Source organism: Pagrus pagrus (assembly GCF_965226575.1).
Source record: "Pagrus pagrus genome assembly, chromosome: 9".
In the NCBI taxonomy this organism is placed as follows: domain Eukaryota; kingdom Metazoa; phylum Chordata; class Actinopteri; order Spariformes; family Sparidae; genus Pagrus; species Pagrus pagrus.
Window position 1 is genome coordinate 19,699,989 of NC_140193.1, and position 21,474 is coordinate 19,721,462.

A 21,474-nucleotide genomic window follows, 5' to 3' on the forward strand; every position below is an offset into this window, starting at 1 on the left:
TTATTCATCGGTGGATTTAGCCAGCAGCTACTTGGATTTTTTGTAAACCAACGCCATGGCCAAGCCAGCTAAAAAAGCCAAGAAGGTTTTGTCTGAGGAGGCAAAGAAAAGAAAAAGAGAAAGTGATATATCATGAGCCAGACATGGATAAATATTGGACCAGCTTACACTCGGTGGTGCGAGCTAAAAGAACTGATGGCGACCTACCCTCGATACTACTGGATTTGTAAGTCATATATACATATTTATTATCTTACCGACTTTTACTTTGAGTTGATTTGTTGTTATGTGGTGTTCATTGGGGCTCTATTTGTCCCCAGTTTATAACCGTAATAAAGCCGGGAGATAATGGTGTCCATTTCGATAGCTTGCTTGTTTTTATGTAGTGACTGTAAACGATGACTAACTTACTAAAACACTATGAACGTCTTGTCTTGTAAAGTTGCAGATTCCTTAGTTCATGCAGATAATCAACATAATTGTTGAACAGTGTGGTCGGAAGGTAACGTCAGGCTATTGTTGTTATTGGAAAACGTTAGCATGCTACTTAGCTACTGTTGTCGTACCGAGTTGGTTGTAGTTATTGCACCAAACACAACGTCAGCTTGCACGTTTTCATGTAGTGACTGTAAACGATGACTAACTTACTAAAACACTTTAAACGTCTTGTCTTGAAAAGTTGCAGATTCCTTAGTTCAGGCAGATAATCAACGTAATTGTTGAACAGTGTGATCGGGATCGGGAGGTAACGTTAGCATGCTACTTACTGTTGTCATACTGAGTTGGTTGTAGTTATTACGCCGAACACAACGTCAACTTGCGATTGTGTTCAGTAACTCCCGAAAATGTAGTTATATTTTCAGACGTTACTAAACACATTCACTACCAAGCGTTGTGTTTTGGAAGTAACTTAGTTCTAACTTAGTGCAATCACTACAACCAACTCAGTATGAGAATAATTCTAGTAAGCTAATGTGCTGTGCAGCCTATATGCTAACAAACTACCAACTGCTATCTCTGAATCTAGCTTGTTGTTGGCACTCGATTGAGGTTTTTTCAGACGATTTCGTGATTCACCGGCTCCATCAACAAATTTACGCGTATTCATTTTCCCCAGGGATGCTCATACAGCGACAGAATTTACGACTCTAGTAAGAGATAATTGCGCTTCTCAACCAGCCGGGGGTAGTAATGAGTCCAAACTACCTAGTGTTGCTTTAATAACAGGAGAGGGGAAAATTTTGCTGCTTGTAAATGCTGTTTTACAGTAACCACATTACTACAGTGCATGCACATGAGTACTTCAATTTTTGTTGCCCGATTTGGCAGAGTAACCTGGTTCTTTCTTGTGTGCGTGTAAACAAGCTTCATAGTCATCTGCCATTATCAGAAATTAATGCTGTCAGTGGGAAAAAACGTGTGGCTTTCAATGATAGCGCCAGTTGGAGCTGTTGCTGATAAAGCAATTAGACTGTTAAAAGCCACACCATAAAGATAACTGACACAGAGTGACACTTAGTTAGTCTGACTTCGCATTCAGTTCAAGTTTTTCTATTTTTCCTTGAATGCTCTACTTACAGTTTGCAATTTTCAGTCCTGTTGTCTTCTGCTTCTCTTGATAGATTTATATTACTGTTTTTGCTTCTAGCAGTAGACATTACTATTAGAGAAGTTATCAAAAAGGTTTTGTTTTTAGTCTCTGCCAATTGGAAAAGTTATTTGAACCCAAGAAACTGATATGAATGGATACTCAGGACCTGGGTTGCTGCATCTGCTCACTAACCAGCTGAGTCAGGGATGATACATGAGTAGACGTTGGAGAAGTTATGAAAAAAGGTTTTGTTTTTAGTCTCTGCCAATTGGAAAAGTTATTTGAACCCAAGAAACTGATATGAATGGATACTCAGGACCTGGGTTGCTGCATCTGCTCACTAACCAGCTGAGTCAGGGATGATACATGATTGCGGCGAAGCCTGCAAATCAGCACCTGTCCAACTCTGCTCCATCTGTTTGCTTCATGGAAAGAGATCCCTAAGGCACACAAAAAAAAAAATCATGTGAAAGAGGGTGTCTGTAGATTTCTGAAAGAACATCTTTTTTTTTTTTACTGAAAAAAACAAGAAACAGCAGTAATACTGTTAACAAACATTGTAGGAAGATAGATAATGAAAATGCTTATCCGTCCAGCTGTTTCTAAAATTTAAATTTTTTTTTAATCAAATACGTTGTACTATTACATAAATAAAACTACAGTATAGCTGTAATTTAGAGCACACATGTAACGACTCTATCAGAAACAGTTGTTTTACTTTTTAAGTACTTAATTAAGTCATCATCCAAAAAGTTTTAGGCACACAGATTTAACAGAAATAGAAACGCGGTCTATAACAAACTGAATATTTTACATAATTCCTCTACCTCTGCCTCTGCCTGTAGTCTTCATAATCCACTGTCAGATGTGGTGGGAATTCGTTGGACTCCCGGCCTAACCCCACTGTCAGATGCACTGGGACTCTGTTGGACCGGCTCCATATCCCCAGATATCAACTCCCTAATCCTGGATAATGAACCAACAATTAATTTTAAGCCAATGTTTAACACAGTGCATACAACATGTTCTTATATACTTCCCAGCAGCACTGTAATTTTCCATTTATGTGCATATAGTACTACTGTACCTGTTACCTTTGCAATTTTCCAGACTTATAAAGGTACCAGAGTGCAGCAGCAGCAACATTCAGGATAAGCAAAAGACTAAATAAGGTCCAACCAACAGCGCAGCCTCCTGTAGAGAGACAGGACACAAGAAAGAAGAGATTTTAACAGGAAATTGATATACACAGTCATTGTATGAGGTACACTTACACAAGTTTGATATTGCCCAGTATAACAGCACTGCAGTTAATCGTAACTTAAAGGAGACGTACAGTACTATGCTTTTCCCCCTTTCCTTCAGTGTGTTATATAGGTTCTTGTGCTTGTACAGAACAGAAGCTCCTCTCTCCCACAGAAAACACTGCTCCTGAGACGCCTCGTCAGTAGTCCTGCCTTTAATCATGTGTCTTAATGACATCACACTATGTCATCATGTCACACATTACATAATTAAATGCCGAGCAGCTAGTTTGTTACGTAATAATCATTTTATTGAAGTGGCTCTGTTGTTGGCGTTACTGGCACAGGCATGTATGAGCTGACCAATCAGAGGAGACTGGGTATTCAGGAGGGGGGGCCCTAAAGAGACAGGAGTTAAAACAGAGCGTTTCAGGTAGAGGGGGAATACAGAGCAGCGGCACTGGACAGTGTGTTTCTGACTGGTTTAAGATAAACTCTGTTATCAGTGATTTCCTGATCAATGAGTGCACATCCAGCCTTGTAGAGTTTCACTGTGCAACTAAGTGACAGCTGTGACCAGAGGACTGTACACTGTAGTCTTCTAGTCACAGTGTGGGCAGTTTTTCTTACAGTTGTCTGGGTTGTGGTGGGAAAAGGCTAAGCAGCATGCCTCTCAGCTTAAGGAATTCCCCAGTGTGTCCTGGGTCGACCTGTCAGTTGTACATAGCTGGAATATCTTCAAAGGGAGGCGTCCGAGATTAATCCTGACCACATTCAGCATGTTTAGGCCAGGTCTAGATGTCCAAGCTTCTCATCATGTCCTTAAGAATGGGTCAATGAGTAAAACTTGTAACAGAAAACATTTTTTTTTTTTAAATTAAGAGATATAAAAGAATAACAAATTCAAACAATCGCAACACACTGAAATTTAAAAACAGAGGGAAAAAAATGAAAAAACACAAAGTCAAACCTGTCCTCACCTGAATGAACATGCAGATAGAGGTGACCCTGTTTTGTTCCATAAGGGTTCGAAGCTTCACACTGGTAGAGTCCATTCAGGTCAGAGGTCATGCTTAGAAACTGTAACGTTGCACCTTCTACTTTGACAGCAGACTGAGGCCACGGGTTGTTAAACCTAAAACAAACGAACAAGGCCAAGCACTGAAATGTTCAGCTTGATATACATGTACGAGAAACTGTAGAGACATTTAAATGAATTACAAATATCAGAACTTGTTTTCTTAAATGACACAGATGTTACTGTGGGTTTTTAACCACAAAATCTGTGTATAAACTTTAATTCACAGTTTCTACACAGGGTTATGTGCTATGGAGGCTTGGATCTACATTGCCCAGCTCATGAATTTGGAAATGTCCATTTTTGAGCATTTTAAGGACTTCTCCTCCATGTTGGTTTAAAACACTGAGGTGCACTGTTCATTCATAACCTTGGAAACTGTAGTTGAACAAATGGTCCCATTACCATGTAGTCCATATAGAAGCTAAAGCTTTCAATTTATCACGTGATCTTTGATCACCAGATGGAATCCCAAGTGGACCAATCCCTTCTTCCCAATTATTCTGTTTACCAGGACAAGAAGTTCAGCCATATTTCTGAGATCAAGAGAGATTATCAACCAACTCTGCAGTACCCCTAATCCCAGTTCTTCAGTTAATTTTTGGGGGTTTGCTGGTTCGCAATTTTACACTGTTGGTTTATTCTCATACTGTTTTTTTTTAAGCGCCAAAAAGCTCTAAAAACTAAAAACTCACTATTCACTACATGCCCAGAACCAAACAACAGACAAATTAGCAACTAGCTGGAGAACATAGAGGAGCATTTAGCTGTTTCTCTATGTTCACCAGCTCCAGCAGTTGGTAGAAACTAAAAGTAAAACCAATAACTACTGTATGATGTTACGATTGAAAATTGCGATTTAATGTATTTAACTGTATGATCTTATTTAAGATATAATAGGTAACATTACCACATTACCACAAAATGTGTAAAAGCAACCAGACCTTTGGTAAATATTTTTGTTGAGTTGCGTACTTACATTATCCCAAATGTTTCCAACAATGTTCAAAGCCGTTGCTCAAGGTAATGGTGCGTTTCATTTAGGTGCCTGTTGCTATAACTTCTGGGGAAGCACCAGAAAGATTTTTTCTCAGCAACAGTAGTTGTGGATCAATGAAGAAATAAATTGAACCATGATCTCACGTACTTTACAATATCATCAAAGTTAGTCCTTTTGTTTTTATGGTTTTGATTGAAAGACCCTGAACTGTACATTTAGAAAAGCAAGTTTGTTTATTTAGTTTGTTTAGGCATAAAAAAAATTGTGCACATTTAAACAACTCTTTACCATAATGCTATTAGAAGTTGGAATTTAACTAAGTAGAGTTAATCAAATACTGCACCAAAGTACAAATTTAAGGTACTTGTACTTGAGGGCTTTAATTGTATGCTACTTTACACCACTTCACTACAATTCAGCTGGAATTATTGTACTATTTTCTCCATTACATTTATTTAACAGCTAGAGTTGCACGTTAATTCACAAATAAGGATTTTATGTCAACAAAGGATGATCTTACAAAATTTAACGCTCTATTAAGTTATAATAGTAAACGAAATCAGCTCAGCTTCAACCTATTACAACAATAAAATGCCATTTATATATTAATGCCTCAGAAATAACTAATTGGATAATCTTATAACACTGAATGGGGACATTGCTCTGCATTCTCTTCCTTTTACTTGTAATACTTTACGAACCTTTTGCTAATAATAATTGTATACTTTTAACTAACAACATTTTTTTTAATGCAGGACTTTCATTTTTCAGTATTTGTTCATTGTGGTGTTGATACTTTTACTTCAGTAAAAAGGATCTGAATACTCCATTCACTATTGGCTCATTCATAGTATAGTAGTACAGTATATCATTATTAAGTTAACCATCTACTGATTTTCATTTTGAACTAAAGAAATGTTACCAAACTACCTTTTACCTGACTAGGCAATAAACTTTGAGTGCCTTCTCCTTTTATCAACATTATTATCTGAAGGTGTCAAAAAACACAATTTTATAAGATAGTCCAACAACACCCCTTTGAATCCAGTTTTAATTGAGTGACAGCCTCTGTCAGTCTTTTTGGCTCCAGCACAAGGCTTCTCCAGTTGACTTCACAACCACAATGCCGTTCCAATGGTAGGTATTAATCAACATGTCTTGTGTTTTCACGCTCAAATGACTTGTTTTGTTTGTTTAGAACGTTTTCTAAAGGCTACTGCACCATTTATCTTTCTTGATTTCTTAGGGAGTAACCACTTTGATTGTAAAGAGCTACTCTGGTTATTCAGGGTTTATCGATGTTGAGTACCTCTCTTTGTCTCATCCGATTCACAATTTCACAGTTTTACAGTTATGTCTTTTGTGAGGGTTTAGTGTGTCGATTCATGTGTTGTCTTTAGTCTTTGCTCTTCTGTTGTTTAGTTGTTTTATATACACAAATGAATGTGTAATAATGACATTTTTTTGCTTTTTATACGTCTAATATGACTATTAGATAGCTTGCCACTGAGAGGACTTTCCCCTGGTCATTGTACAAACTCCAATAAAAAAACTGATTGATTAGTGGTCTGTAATAATTCTCACATCATAACATTGAGATGCATTTTCCATCTCAGAAATACTCAGAAAAGCAATGCCACTTTTCTGGTCAGTTGTTAATGGCTTTAAAAACAGCTTAAATCTACTTTTTTTCCAAACAGTCAGACATGTTTAAATGTTCAAAAATAAACAGACCACCCAATGCGTTTGTGTGCAAAGGATTACAGAAAAAAGAATACATAGATAATTAATAATTACAAAAAATAATTAATTAATAAATACAAATAAAAAGAAGAAAGGAAAGTCTGTGTGTGTGTGGATGTTGGTGGTATATATATGATATATACAATAAATAAATAAATAATTAAGAATTAAACAATTAAGTTTCTCAGGTTCCACTGGCTGTCCTTAGGTCATGACAAGAGGTGATGAATTTAACTGCAATGCTCTCACTTTTGGGCATTTCCCCAAGTAAATATGGGAGTTTCTCTGTGTCTGTTAAGTTTTCGAATTCAGGGTGTATTTTTATTATATTGGGAAAATATTCATTTCTCAGAGCTTGGTATTTGGGTCATGAGGTGAGGAAGCGTAGCTCTGACTCTACCTCTTGTCTGTCACAGTGGGAGCAGAGTCTCTCCTCCTCTGGCAGCCAGCTCTGTCTATGCCAACCCTCCTCTATAGCTAGGCTGTGTTCACATAGTCTGTACATAGTCAAGGCTTTTCTTAATTTAGGATCTTTTACTGTGCTTAGATAATTTGTTAATGTGAAGTTTCTTTTTAGGGTCAGATAACATTTTAATTTACTCTGTGTTTTGGTTGTTTCCTTCCAGTATGTGATATAGATTCTAAATTTGGTTTGGTCTGATTGGCTTGGTGTTGTGGTCCCGAGGCTGTCTGGGGCATGTTAGGTTGTCTGGACAGAGCTGGCTGAGGGGACTCTTCTTTGGCTTCAGCTCTTGGCGGGTTAGGGCTTTGTGATGGTATGTCTGGGGTGTCTTTGTCTGGACATGCATGATGAGGCCATAGGGCCACAACTACTACAGAAGCAGAACTTGGCATAATACATCACTTACTGTGAAGATTTTAGAAGGTACCAAACTTTTTATTTTACGCTCCATTTGATGTGAAAAAGCCCTACATTTTCAAAATGGGTGTGTCTTTGATACAGCAATTTTGTAGTTTGGTGTCTAAAATATTGTTTGGTGACAAAAGAAGAAAAGTCATAGCCATTTTTCAGTGCGTTTTGGCATAGGCAAAGATATTCACAATAGCAACCAGAAAATGTTATTGTGAACGTTTTTTCCTATAGACCGAATCACAATGTTTGTTTACAATAACTTCCGGGTAAAAACCCCTACATCACGCATTAACTTACATACATCCTAGTTGTCTTTTTCATGATGTTATTTCAAAGTGTACATCTTATTTATCTAAAATGCATGTTTGATTCTATATGTTATTAATAACACCGACTTCTGGTTGGTCTTAGCCGAAAGTGACTGTTGTTGTTAGCGCGACATCACAGTAATTTGGTATACAGTATATTACAATTTTTTTGAGAAAACTAGCCAGCTAATGTTTAGTCCTTGACTTCCTCCGGCTGACCTCCATGTTACATCGAGGATCGACACATCTCGACTGGCAGGACGGCTAAGCTAACTTAAAAGTGGCTTTTTCGTCGTAATTATGCTTTTACACAAAGGTTTGACTCGTGTTCATTCACGAAATAAGCTGAGGTTGCATTTTGGCAACAGTTACACATGAACATACCGGTAGCCTACCTACACACACAGCCAAACAAGACAAAAACGATTTTTTTTTTTTTTTTTTTTAAACACCGAATATACCGACATGGGCAAAATGACGTTGGTTATCGTCGTAAATTCCGGTATCGGTAAATTTTCGGTTTATCGCCCAAGCCTAATAACTACTAATTCACTTTTTCAGAGCTTTTCATCAGAATAACATCAGTGCATTTAGAAATGGTGGTTTATTGCAGCTACAGTCATTTCAATTTCAGAACGGACATTTCAAAGCATACAAATTGATTTGGCTGATGACACAACTCTTTCACTACTGTAAAAGGCTTATGACAACAAAGTAAAAGTTAAACATAATAGTGTTTGATTAAAAGTGTTTACACTGAAACCGGTTAATTCAGCTACTTTACCTGCTCCATGTGAACTTTGCATCTGGATTAGCTTCAGTCACACATTCAAACAAGTCAAAAGGCTGTTCACTAATGTTCACTTTAGTGGGGGGGACTGCAAGAGAAAAGAGAATGAGCTGTTATTGCTGTAACTGAGAAAATGTTAGTTTCAGTACATCAGAATAATACTGACCAACCATATTTGCTTCCCATCCCCCTCCCCTCTTTTTATGACACCTGACGCACCTGATTTTTCTGTAGTGTCAAGGTCATTTTGGATTAGAGAACTTGAAAAACAGTTTTTTAGTTGTATCCTGACACTGCTCATGTGTGGACATCACTGAGGTTTTATTTGATACTTGGGATCTTGTTAAAACATGATAAAGTCACAGATTTCTTAACTGCTGCTACAGGAATGACAGATTCTGGTGCTTGTATAACAAACAAATTACTCCATTCATTTAAAAAAAAATCTTTCAAAGCTTGTATTCTTAAATTCACACATTTGTACAACTCCTACAGGACCTTTAACATTACACCTGGCAGGAGCAGAAGACCATGTTTACAGGTTCCTGCAGTTTCTGGGCATTACAACAGAGTCAGTAAGGAAGGAAGGTTGCTGTTATACACACATACCACGCATCAATAACTGACAACAGATACTCCAGCCTGTTTCCTGGCTCCAACCTGTTTTATGGCGGTGCTAGCAGACAATGATGTCAGTGTTAACTATCTAAGTCAAATAGGCGGTTGGAAACAAATGAGGAGTGTTCAGTGTGAACTGTGAGTAGGCAGCGGAATGCCACTAGCAACAAGACCAGTTTTCCATGTAGACTGGAATGGGCTCATAGCACAAAAGAGGCTCTATTTTGCTTATCTTGACTACTTTCTGCACTTGAATTGGTAACCATTGGTGCCTGCCCTTTATGGTGAGCCTAATACCACTCTTACACCAAAATTAGCATGTGTATGGAGGTTTTCATATGCAGGTAAACCTGATCAAATTAGATGATTGACTACTTTCTCTCATTGTCAGAGGACAGGTTTACCTTTCCATACTGTTTTTCCTTGTGTGTGACATTTGTCAGCAAGTAGGTGCCAGAAAAACATGGAACAGTCGTGAGCAGCAGGCCTTATACCTCATCAGACTACATTCAGAAAAATCTGAATCAATGATATTCTCAATTAGACACATCGGTTTTTCCTGGAGATCATAATGGAAGGAGTGAGACAGACATCTTCTAAGTGTGACATTTTGGTCACGTGATATTAGTCAAATTAACTAAAATTACAGATTATTACAATTATTATAAAATATTATGATAGAAAGATTAATACCCTCAAGAGCACCAATAGAGCCTGGGTCACCAAAATGTGCCTGGGCCTCTTGATCAATCTCTGAATATCCACTGATTCCTGGTAGACGACTCTGATACCTTCCAAGTTGAAGATGAGACTGGTTACTTAACTTCTGCACTAAAGTAGGGTAATCCCACTTTATGTGGAGTTCACACTACAGGATTGTAGCCCTAATTTTAGCCCCCAGATTAAGAGACAAATTGGTGCATGGTCACTGGGTGTGAATTGTTCAAAGACGGGATCTGAAAGCTCCCCAATGCCTCACAGATGCTCAAAAGCTTCGCAGTTATGTAGTGTGCAAACCACAATGACTTCGAGATTCCAAGTCATGTGCGGTGACCAGGGCGTTGTTTAGCTGTTACTTGTCTTTAGGCGTTTTCACATTGAGTGGTTTGAAATGGAATCCATTAAATGTTTTCGTCAAAAGAAATGTAGGTGTGACTTAGAAAAATGATCCCATAGTGGTTTGGGGTTTTACATTCAGTGAGCTCAGTATGTTGCCTGCAGCCTGGGCCAGATGTGAAAAAGAAGCACTGCCACTGTACTGCAAGAAGCCTTGCATGATAAAAATACTCTTCACTAGGACTGATTACAGGTTGATGCTAGAATGAATAAGCTTGAGGGAAACTCTGCTGTGATTGGTTGTTGCGTCATAAATTCCCAGACAGTGAAACAACCCATTACAGCAGCGTAGAGGAAGAGATTCTAATTGTATTTGAAAGGCTCCAGAAACTGGTGCAGCTGCTCCTGCATGGGTTGCTAGATGCCCAATCACTCTCACAGACCCCACTGTGAGCTGGCAGAGGTTCCACCAATAGACCTGCCTCATAGAAAAGAGACTTGTATTTCTCTGTCGACTGATGGTTTGTTTAAATTTCACCACTATTATGGCTGCCAACACTTAAGACATGGAGCTGAGCTGTAGGGCGAGGTTCTTTGAGTTTGGCAAGACCAGATTTGTTAGGGTAGGGAATTAGAAATGTGACAGCCGTTTCACCATTTGTGTAGAGGTGGGGCACGATCATGTGAACAGCATCCAGCCCCAGCAACACTTGCACACCCAGAACTTGTGTGGAGTTGCATGTGTGTACCGAAATGTCTGTATCAGCAAGGGCAGATATTTCACTTCACTGTTGGGGAGGACAGCATACAGAAAATATTTTCAAAGGCAATTTCTGAAGGGGACACCAAAGGTCCTGTCAAAACACTGTTGTACTAAAACTATAAACTATACTGTATACTGAAAGATAAATGACTTCAGGGTTGTACCAGCATGTTAATAGACGCAATTGCCAAGTACCAATATTTTGGCCACTGGAAACACAAGATTCAACTGTGAGGTATTAGGCAGAACAAAATCCAGTCATAGCTGTTATTGTCTTTTGTTCTATTAATGTGGAAGTAAACAAAAATGTCAGACATGTCTTTCAGCCAAGTTGCCAGGATAAAATGTATGCAGTTATATTTCTGCACATCATGGGATACGTATTGTATTTACTTTTCCACAAAACGTGTCATCTCACATTCACATTACACATTTATTAACTGACTTTCAAGTTGGGAGGTGGACGGGACGGTGGATTTTTTTGACAAGGGACAAGGGAAGAGAAATACCATGTCACACTCCTAGCGTGGTTTATCAACATTTATATGATTAAATAAGTTGCTAAATTGCTCTATTCTTACAGAAGTTGCACATGTTGACAGATGTGTTGTAACACTCACTGTGGCAGCATGAATACATGTTATGAAATTAAAAAAACAAAAACCACCCATAAAATCCAACATCAAAGGTCTAATGAAATGTCCACTACTGTCTGACTATGCTAAACGTCCTGTGGTGTTAGCTGGCTAGCAAGATAACTAGCTAGCTTCTAATGCTGTCTAAGACCCGTTCTGCCCTTTGTCTCTATTCTAGTTGCTGTCCTCATCTGTCTTGACTCTTGTCTTTCTTATCTTTTCACAGCCTATTTGTGCAAACATTAAGCAACGCTAATGGAGACTGACAAAAACCAGGAGACAAGGGGAAAGGGCACAGCTGTAAAATGTCACTGGTGACACTTCTAAGATCACTGTAATACATTTAGAATCTCAATCATCATGTCTGAAGCACAAAATCAGATTAGCTGGAAAAGAGCCATGAAGAAAAAAAACATATTTTTCTCCTCGCATTCTGATGTAAGAGAGTTTAAAAATATACTCATACACAAAAAGTAATCTGACCAAGAGTCTTTCCTTATAATTAGATTTAGCTTTCATACGCGTTTCCACTTCTCCAGGAGATGCCATCTTGCCATCTTTGGAGTCAGAGTCTGTGTAGCATTGATCAGGGGCTGGAGCCGCTGTATCGAGGTCCCCCATATACACCCACCTGATTAAATCCCAAGCAGGGCTCATCTGTCAGTTATGACGTCAAACCCGTTGTATAGCATCAAATAACTAAATCTAAACCAAGCATATCGGTAAAATGTACTTAACTTGAACATTCATCGGCATGATACCGTGATGTTAGAAACCGTCTTCGGCAAAATCTGACAGGAATTTTAGTGTGGCCAATGTCCCATCTGCTAAAATGGAGGGGTGGGGTACGTGACCTATATTGCAGCCAGCCACCAGGGTGTGATCTACACAGTGGAGGAGCTGATGGTCATCTACTGCAGGTACAGTAATACACTGACTAGGGATAAGTAACTCATACAACCCCACGTCAAAATACCCCAACTATCACTTAAACTATTAGACTTAGAAAACTTTATTTTCCCCCTGGGGGGCAATTTGGCGTGCAGCCAGCAAAGCACACAAAAATGGGGTACAAACAAAAACAACAACAACACACATTCAATCATACATTACGTACAACGTTGAAGCTCCAGACAACAATGTCCTGGGGAAACAGGCTCACAACAGTTCATTAATGAGGCCAATTGTGGTTGGTACAAAGGAATTTTTGAATCTATTGCTTCTGAGCCTAGGTACCATGTACCGACGACCAGACAGCAGGGGCCTATACAGGGAGGCCAGCGGGTGAGCGGGGTCAGACAGAATCATTTTTGCCTTCCTGGTAGCCCTGGTTCTGTACAAAACAGGAAGCTCTTCAAAGTTTGTCCCCGCTATCCTGCCACACATTCTCACTACCTTATTGAGCCTATTCTTGTCTTTCACAGTGAGGGACCCAAACCAGCAGATAAAAGAGAAGGTTAAAATGGACTCGATAAAACAAGAGTAAAACATCCTCATAAAACTGGTGTCTACATTAAAACTTCTCAACTTTCGATAACAATACATGCGCTGGTGGGCTTTTGTGCAAATTGCATCTATGTTGGGCTCAAATGTGAGGTTACTGTCAATGATCGTGCATTACATAGTTAATGTGAAACTTTGTTTAGGTTTAGATAGGAGAAATACTTGGATAGGTTTAGGAAATGATCATGGTCTTGGCTAAAATATGTACACTAATTTCATTATTGCATGGACCCCTGTTGAATACTTAGAGATGAAGCTACCCAGAAGTATAAAGTAACACAAATGAGCCCCACCTTTAACAGCCGTAACATCGAAGTGATGAACAGATTAATGTATCAATAAATGTAATCTGGTATTGGGATACAGTATTCTGAAATTGGCCATTATGCACATTTACTTTTGGTACTGATGCTATTACTCCTGTACTTTTATTTAAGTAGGATTTGGAATGACTTGGATTTTGCAATGCATTTTCAGTGGTTTGACTGCGAAAACTGTGCAAGCACGTTGCAAGACTGTTATGTTGTGCAACTTCAGCTTAGATCAGATTAGGTTTAATTTTGTCAGTGTGCACAGTACAAGTACAGAGACAACGAAATGCAGAAGTGCAAAAAGCAGTAAAGTGCAAAGTATGTACAGTATAAATAGTGCAGAAAAGACAGATATTACAGTATGTAGCTGTAGTAGTATAGTAGTATTACAGTAGGTCTAGGTACAGTATGTGCAGTATATTAATATTACTGGCAGTACTAAAGAAAGATATAGAAAGAAACTTGGGCAGTTTTCACAGCTTAGCAGTATCTGCTGCCTATCTTTGCAACAGCTTTGCTCGCTCACAATGCAAATGCAAACGTTGTGTCTCTCTCCATGAAGGCCTGTGGCACGGGTGTAATGATAAGCAGGCGCAGTTAATTCTGAATTTGCATCCTCTGATAAACCTACGCTACATGATGTCGGTGTTTTTAAGGGGGCAGGCCTCAAATCTTGACCAGCACATGAATTGTTTGATTTGTTGCTACTACACTCTGAAACTCTCTCTTTGAACTTTCTATGCTTACTGACAAGTTTTAAAAGCAGTTCTTGAAAGGTGCTACATAAATAAACTTAAGACGTTACTGAAAGAGGGGTCATTGTTGAGGCATGGATGGCAGGAGCATTATACCATTATTTTCCACCAAAATTAACAGGTCTGCACAGGTTTCTTAAACCTGGGTCAACCCGCTAAAGATCGCCTATTGACCCCAATCCCACTTCCTGCAGGCAAGGCAGCCCAGTGATTTTTTTATCTGAAGCATTATGTTACTGAAGTCACGTTTCACGTTCCTACACTGTGTCCAGTAATAAAACATCCTTGAATAGACTACATCCCAAATTCCTTCCTTGTTTACAGGCCACCACCGGATGTTGATAATACGTCATCACTTCTCGCAGCAGAATTTAGCACGTTTGTTCACTGTGCCTATATTTTGGTCAACAGCCCGTTCGATGACCCTGATGCGTGTGCATTAGTGTGATATGTTAAAAAAAAAGGCACGAGAGGAACTTCTTGAGATAGATCATAATCATAATAGTGTGGGGTTACAGTTTCTCTGTTATGCAGTGGGGGACATTTCACGGCCACGGTTGAAACTTAGGTGTGCCTTTGTGAAACTTTTCTATCCAGATGGGAGTGGTCTCTTCCAGAATGACAATATCCCTATCCATAGGGGGACGAGGGCTCACTGAGTGGTTTGATCAGTATGAAAAGGATATGAATCATGTGCTAGGACCTATGGTGTCACCAGATCTCAACTCAATTGAACGTCTAAAGGAGATTTTGGACTGATGTGTCATACAGCTCTCCACTACCATCATTAAAACACCAAATGAGGGAATATCGCTGAGGAGAACTCCTTACTTAGGCATTTTATGTTGGTTCTTCCTTTAATTTGTCACCCATCTGTAGGTATTGGATGCATAATTAACTGATGTATGGAAGTATTTGTATACTCACAGTAGATCTCAATGGTGAAGGGCAGAGTTTGTTCTCTCTCCATGGCTGCATTGTTGACGACACACTGGACCAAATGATTGTTGATTTCTCTGCTTGGTATTCCAAACAGCGAGCTGATTGTGGTAGTTGTACCATTGTCATGCTGGTTGAAGTTGGTTGTTGGCCTCAGTTTATCTGCCAGATCACCAGTTTGCCACCTCACCTCTGCAGGAGGCTTGGAACCAGCAGCCGTACAGGTAACGAGTGAAACTTCCTTATCACCCAAAACAGGAGGATTAGCTTCCAGGCTCGAGACTGGAGGCACTACGAGAGTCACAGTACACAAGAAATGTATTATGAATAATCAAATAATAAATAAACAAAGAAATATTTTTATAAACAGAGCATCATACCAAGCACATTTAGAGGTATTTCTGTCTTGTGGTTACCGCTGGGAAACAGGGTGAAGATGCACGTGTAGGTGCCTTCATCCATCAGCGTGACGTTGGATAACTGGAGAGATCCATTGCTGTCATTAAAGCTCCCAATAAATTTAAATCGCTCATCACCTCCATTGACAAACTTTGGTCCATCTTTAGGTAAGATGGTGAAGAAATTTTCATTCCGAGGTTTACCTCGCGTCATCCTCTGCCATGAAATCTGACTGAGGGTCTCTGTGGTGTCAATGAGTTTGCACGGTAAGACAACGATCCCTCCTTGGGTCACTGTCTTGTTTCCTCCAATCACCTGGAGAGCTGTAAGGGGTGTAAAATCTCATCAGGATTCAGATCTCAAGTCAGAAGGCACAGAAACAAGTATGGAAATACATGGTATCTAGGAAGATGTAAGTTAGCATCCTCCATGTAGAAAAGACACATCTTTTTTGTCTCAGTATCAGTGCTCCGTCCACACGAAGAAAACAGTCTAGAATTGCTGGTGTGGGCGTTTAAAAAATGAACTGAGTTAGTTTAGGCGTCTCAGGCGTAGTCTAAATATTGCCATTTCCGTCATTCCTGATTCATCTTAAAAGGTATAGTTGGTAATGTTAGAGAGCTAGCAAGATTTGAAAGTGGCACCACGTCTAAACTCCATCCCCTTCTCCCCTCCCGTCAGTGCTCCGCCCAAAGCCCCGCCCCCACAAACTTGAACGTGCATTAGACAGTCCATCAGCGGGGCAGAGGAGAGCCGTTAGCATTGGGCTAATAGAAGCTACAAAAGTAGCTAAGTTGGCTAACGTTACATATTTCATGAAAATGACAAATCCCCCCGAAGCAAAACAAATAATTACCTGTCCAACAGAAAGACAGCAACCTCTGCATCACTTCTGGAAGTGCTACTTTTGGCTGCATTTTCTCTGCCATTGTTCTCTCCTGCTAAGTGTGCTAGACCATTTCACCCAGTATAACAAAAAGTGTTTCTGAACAGGATTACCAACTATACCTTTAATGAGACCACCAAGCTGCAACTGCAGGAGTTGAAGTTGAACCTGACTCAACTCGTCCAACAACGCAAAACAACACCATCCCTCAACAGGCCGTGTTGTCAAACCATATACTGTAAACAAACATTAGTATAATCTGCTTGGCTTTTGACCATGTTATTGTAGACACAAAGGATAAAATGAATGTCAGTGTGATAACCTTGTGTTTTGCAGCATCATAGCAGCTGAGCAGCGTTTTTAAACATTTTAGAAACCTTTAAAGTCACAAACCTAAAGTTTAGAAGCATAGTGTAGAAGTGTAGGAGCTTAACAAACAGTTCCTTTGAATGGACTTATAATATAATATATATAAACATAGCACAAAAAGTAAGGAAATTTGTGTTGGGTAGATTATTTCTTTGTTGTAACAATGCTTCTTGGCAATAAATCTCATACCGTTGGAAAGCCGTTTATTTCCCTTTAAATGGTGCTACATTTGTAAGGAACATGCATTGCTTGCAGTAGAGTACAGGGTATGTTTTTAATGTGTGGGGAGAATTTTTGAGTGTTCATTTACCCAAACAAAAGTCCATTGTATGATCCTCAAAGCCGGAGAGCTAACACATGCTCAACATCTGCATCAACAGTGAATGAAGGAACAAAGCAGAGGAGGAAGTGACAGTTGGTCATCACACAGGACAACAGACCAACTTCTCCATCCTTAATTATTTTTTCTAATAGCCTATATATACCAGAATACAAATAATAATAAAAAAATACTGTAAGTATGTTCATTTAGTGTAACTCAAATGTGGTTATTAAACTTACATACATACATATATTACATATATATATATTACATTAGAAGGAATGAATAGAGTTAACAGTTAGGGTTGGGTCAGATTACTTTGAAATGTAGTTAGTTACTGAAGAGCCGGACCGATATATTGGTTGGCCTATATTATTGGTATCATGTTATCTAATGTATGATGATATCATGGGCGAGCGGTCATAATAAGCTATAAAAGCAGTGCATGCCCAAGCCCTTCAATAAAAATAATTGAAAATATTAATCTGGCAGTGTGTTCAATTATCCAATACCTTAGTTCTACTGTTTTGGTCTTAAATCCGTGCCTAATCTGTCCCGTTTTGCTTGCGAAAAGCTGGAAAGCTGACAGCTTGTTTTGCGCATGCGCACTGTGACACCGAGTAGTACAGTTACTGCTAGAGGCTGTGTTTACTGTAGATGAGCATTTTGAATGGCAAAAAAGCTGTCAGTGAAGCAGCTTATCTGCCAACGCGCATGCGCAAAACTGACTTGTTTGAATTGTTCAGCGGGAAACTGTCAGTGGTTCATTTCATCGTGTAGCCTGGTCAAAATGAGTGAAACTCATACGGCCCGACCCCCCCTCCCGTCAAACGATCCGGTCTGACAGTGACATATTGCCTGTTCATTCATGAAAACCATCTCGAAACACTCTCAGTCAAACAAGGTGGGGAATGAGAAATCTGCGGCGCTACTAGCCTAGTTCGCTCATTTTAAAAACACACCGGCAGCAGCGCCTACTGATCTGAGATGTGTCACAGATGGGTGAGTTTGGAGAGGATCGCGCTGACGACCGTTTCGTTACATTTTTCTCATTGAAAAACTATACAACTAGCATTGAGATGTTGTTCTGCATAAAAAAACAAGTGAAATAATAACAATTCGGTTTTAGTAATCAACCGCTTATAGTGATCAAATGTAGGGGAGACTGGGGACAGTTGCAACAAGCCTTATTTCTCCAATGAGAAACATGCTAGAGTGATGTCACTCACACTGCGCATGCTCAGTTGCTCGCGGTCCACGAGGGCCGGGTCCTTCGGACAGGTCTTTGAAGGCCTCGTCCACCGTTGTTAAATGGGACGGTCTAGCCTTCGGAGTATTTCCTGGTTGCCTCACCAGATGTTCCCGCCCCTTACCCTTACGTCACGATTGTGAATGAAGAGATGCATTAAAGTCTGTTTTGGTTCAAATCTATCAAACGTGTACATTTATTCGTGTGTGTATAAAAATTAACAACAAAATGTGTCAAATCTGAATTGAATCATCAACATTACAAAATAAACATTAACCCATTGGTGAATAACAACTATATTTACCATAGCATTACCAGCGTCACATATTTTAACTGAAAGTTGAAATTTGGAGGTTTTGAAGTTTAACATATCTGGTGTTGGATGTTCAAATTACTAAAAACCGAGTATAAACCCATTACTTAAATTTAAATGTCAGCGCCACTTGATGTCGCCATTTTCTCTTGCTTCCTCTTCTGTTTCGGGACTGAGCAGCGGTGCGCAAAGGATCTTGGGATATAGCAGGCCGCGAAGGATAGTAGCGGTGCGTCTTCCGAAAAGAGGGAAGGCCAGACTGCATTTGTGGGCTGCGTTTGGAGGAGCCTCTGAATTTGGACAGCCTTCGCGCAGTGTTGTGACGTAATTGGCCTTCAAATGCGCACTTCGTGGGCTGCAGCCCCTGAATTTGGACACAGCCCATATTGAGCATCTGGTCCTGCTTCTACTAAGACAAAGTTGTTTTGGAGGTATGAAAGTAGCTTTTTTCATGAGCTGTATTTTTGTCATACTGTCCTGATCTTATGTATGAATTAATCCAAACCTACCTAGTTTGAATCACTGTTTTGTTGACTATTAAATTACATGGTTTACATGTGTCAATGTCAATGTGGCTAGCTAGCACATGGTGTTTTGTCATGACTGATACCATGGGTACGGTTGCAACTGTTGCAACTGTCCCCCTGCTAATTAGGCTAGTCATATCAAAACAGACCACACAACCGTATTTTTGAAGATTTTTAGTTCAAAATAGGCACAATTAATATATTTCATTGCTCATGATGAACAGAACAGGCAATAGCTGGTGGAATTGTTCACAAGGCAGCAGATTTGTTGGGGCGAGGCAAGTGTTGCTCTCTTATTTTTTAAACATTTGTGTGCCTTTAATAAAACTTAAAAGTCAAAGTTTATATTCACTGGAGTTTTAAAACAATGTGAATTTTGTTCACTAAAACAGTTCACTGCTCGTTCACATGTTTAATAAATGTTTTTTGTATTGCAAATGTTTCCATTCTTTTTGTCCCAAAATGAAATATTGAGTTTTTATAGCTTTAATGTTTTTTTGATATGTTGCAACCGTCCCTGATCCGTGTTGCAACTGTCCCCAGGTTTGGGGTCAGTTGCAACGTCTGAATTCCTCTATTCAAATAAATATTGTGATTGATATGTTATATGTAGCCATTTTTAAATGGTATGGGCATTTAGCAGACAGATGTAGGTTTAATATGTAAAGATTTGGTGAGCCTAGTCCAAATAGTCTCTGAGTATCTGAGAGTAATGTAAAAAGTGTTGCAACTGTCCCCAGTCTCCCCTACTCTGGACCAACGTGATCACTATAAGCAGTTTCCACTGTAGTAGTTAAAAACCATTTTATGTGCTGCCTGAAATGAAAAAAAAGAAAAGAAATCAAACACTGTAAATCAGAATTTTGTTTGGGCTGCCTATTTAAGTGTGAAGCATCGATACATATTTTCTGTGCTCCCGTATATGGAGCACATGTGCTCGTTAGCGTAGAGCCCCTGCTAAGGATGGAGAAGTTGGTCTGCTGTCCTGTGTGATGACCCACAGTCACTTCCTCCTCTGTTCCTTTGTCTCTTCATTCACTGTTGATGCAGGATGCAGGTGTTGAACACGTGTAAGTTTTCCGGCTTTGAGGATCACTCAATAATTCTCCCCACACATTAAACACATGCCCTGTACTCCGCTGCTCCTTATCTTCAGCTTTTAATCAGTTCATTGGCTTACTTTTTTTTTTTTTTATTACTTTTGGCATTGTGACTCCTGAGCTTCCTCCATTGTTACCTGGGACAGGTGATAATTACGTTATTCTTACATAAAAGATGAAGTGAACCACCTTTTTGTGCGTCTGCCAAGAAATGACGACATAGAGCTTGTTGTATGAGCTAACTCCCGTATACACTCCGGAAAATGTGCAGAATATCATCCCATGTCTCTGTATTGTAGTTTTACCAACTGTTTTTACTTCAGCATCCTCGGCTTTGCTAGCTTACCATGAAACGGCAAATCTGCTGTCCTCGTAGGCTAAATAAAGACACATTCAGCTCACAAACCTTCTGTAACTGTGCTCAGGATCATCGCGGACACCAGCATAAACATCGTATTGGTCCTGAAGAAACACGGTGTCCATAATTTGTCGTAGAAAACGCACAAAGAAACCGACTCCATCCATCCAGAAGCACTTCTGCTAGTGTCACGTCATCGAGGCTGTGTACGTCACGTGATCAGAGTAAAATGGATGGGAGTTTCCAAACGCTGCCTGAAGCAGGTCAGAGGAATATTTAGGAAAAGGAGGATCAGTACAGCTTAGTTGTAACAGGATGTAGTCTTTCTTTCCAAAAGTCTCTGTTCCTGGGTTATGCTGGTGTTGGCAGACATATTATTTAATCCTGGTAATAAAGTTTATACATACTTGAATGTTATTGTCCAACCTGGAACAGAGCAAGAAACACTAAAGAGTTAAATATTGATGTAAGGGAAAGATACAAGGGAAACAATTTGTGATTTACATTTGGAGGAAGAAATGTGTTTGTTTTGCTATTCAGGCCTGAAAATAATGTTCACCGGAAGTTTCAACACAGCACCAATAAACACAGAGGAATAGCATGCTGGGTATTCTCTGTAATCAAAAGTTTCCAATTCTGATTTGGCTCAAAATATTCATTTCAGTCATTGAACCCATTCTCCTCTGTGATACTGTGTGTGGGGCCAACAGACAAATCCAAACTGATCAGTGGTATTTTGTAAA

General features: G+C 39.4%; 1 protein-coding gene across 2 annotated transcripts; it reads right to left on the minus strand.

The window, feature by feature from the left end:
* Nucleotides 1-938: 938 nt before the first annotated feature.
* Nucleotides 939-20,897, minus strand: LOC311262379 (nectin-1). 2 transcript variants are annotated; one of them, XM_084361715.1, is made up of 8 exons: nucleotides 20,780-20,897; nucleotides 15,589-15,930; nucleotides 15,197-15,499; nucleotides 8,623-8,716; nucleotides 3,816-3,970; nucleotides 2,686-2,785; nucleotides 2,419-2,557; nucleotides 939-2,031 (listed from the first exon to the last, which is right to left on the minus strand). In XM_084361715.1, exons 1-7 carry the CDS (start codon nucleotides 20,892-20,894, stop codon nucleotides 2,440-2,442), a joined length of 1,227 nt encoding a protein of 408 aa, XP_084217841.1. In that variant the 5' UTR covers nucleotides 20,895-20,897; the 3' UTR covers nucleotides 939-2,031; nucleotides 2,419-2,439. The 2 variants fall into 2 exon arrangements, with proteins under 2 accessions (XP_084217841.1, XP_084217842.1); XM_084361716.1 differs by lacking the exon at nucleotides 20,780-20,897 and adding an exon at nucleotides 20,720-20,775.
* Between the last annotated feature and the right edge of the window lie 577 nt (nucleotides 20,898-21,474).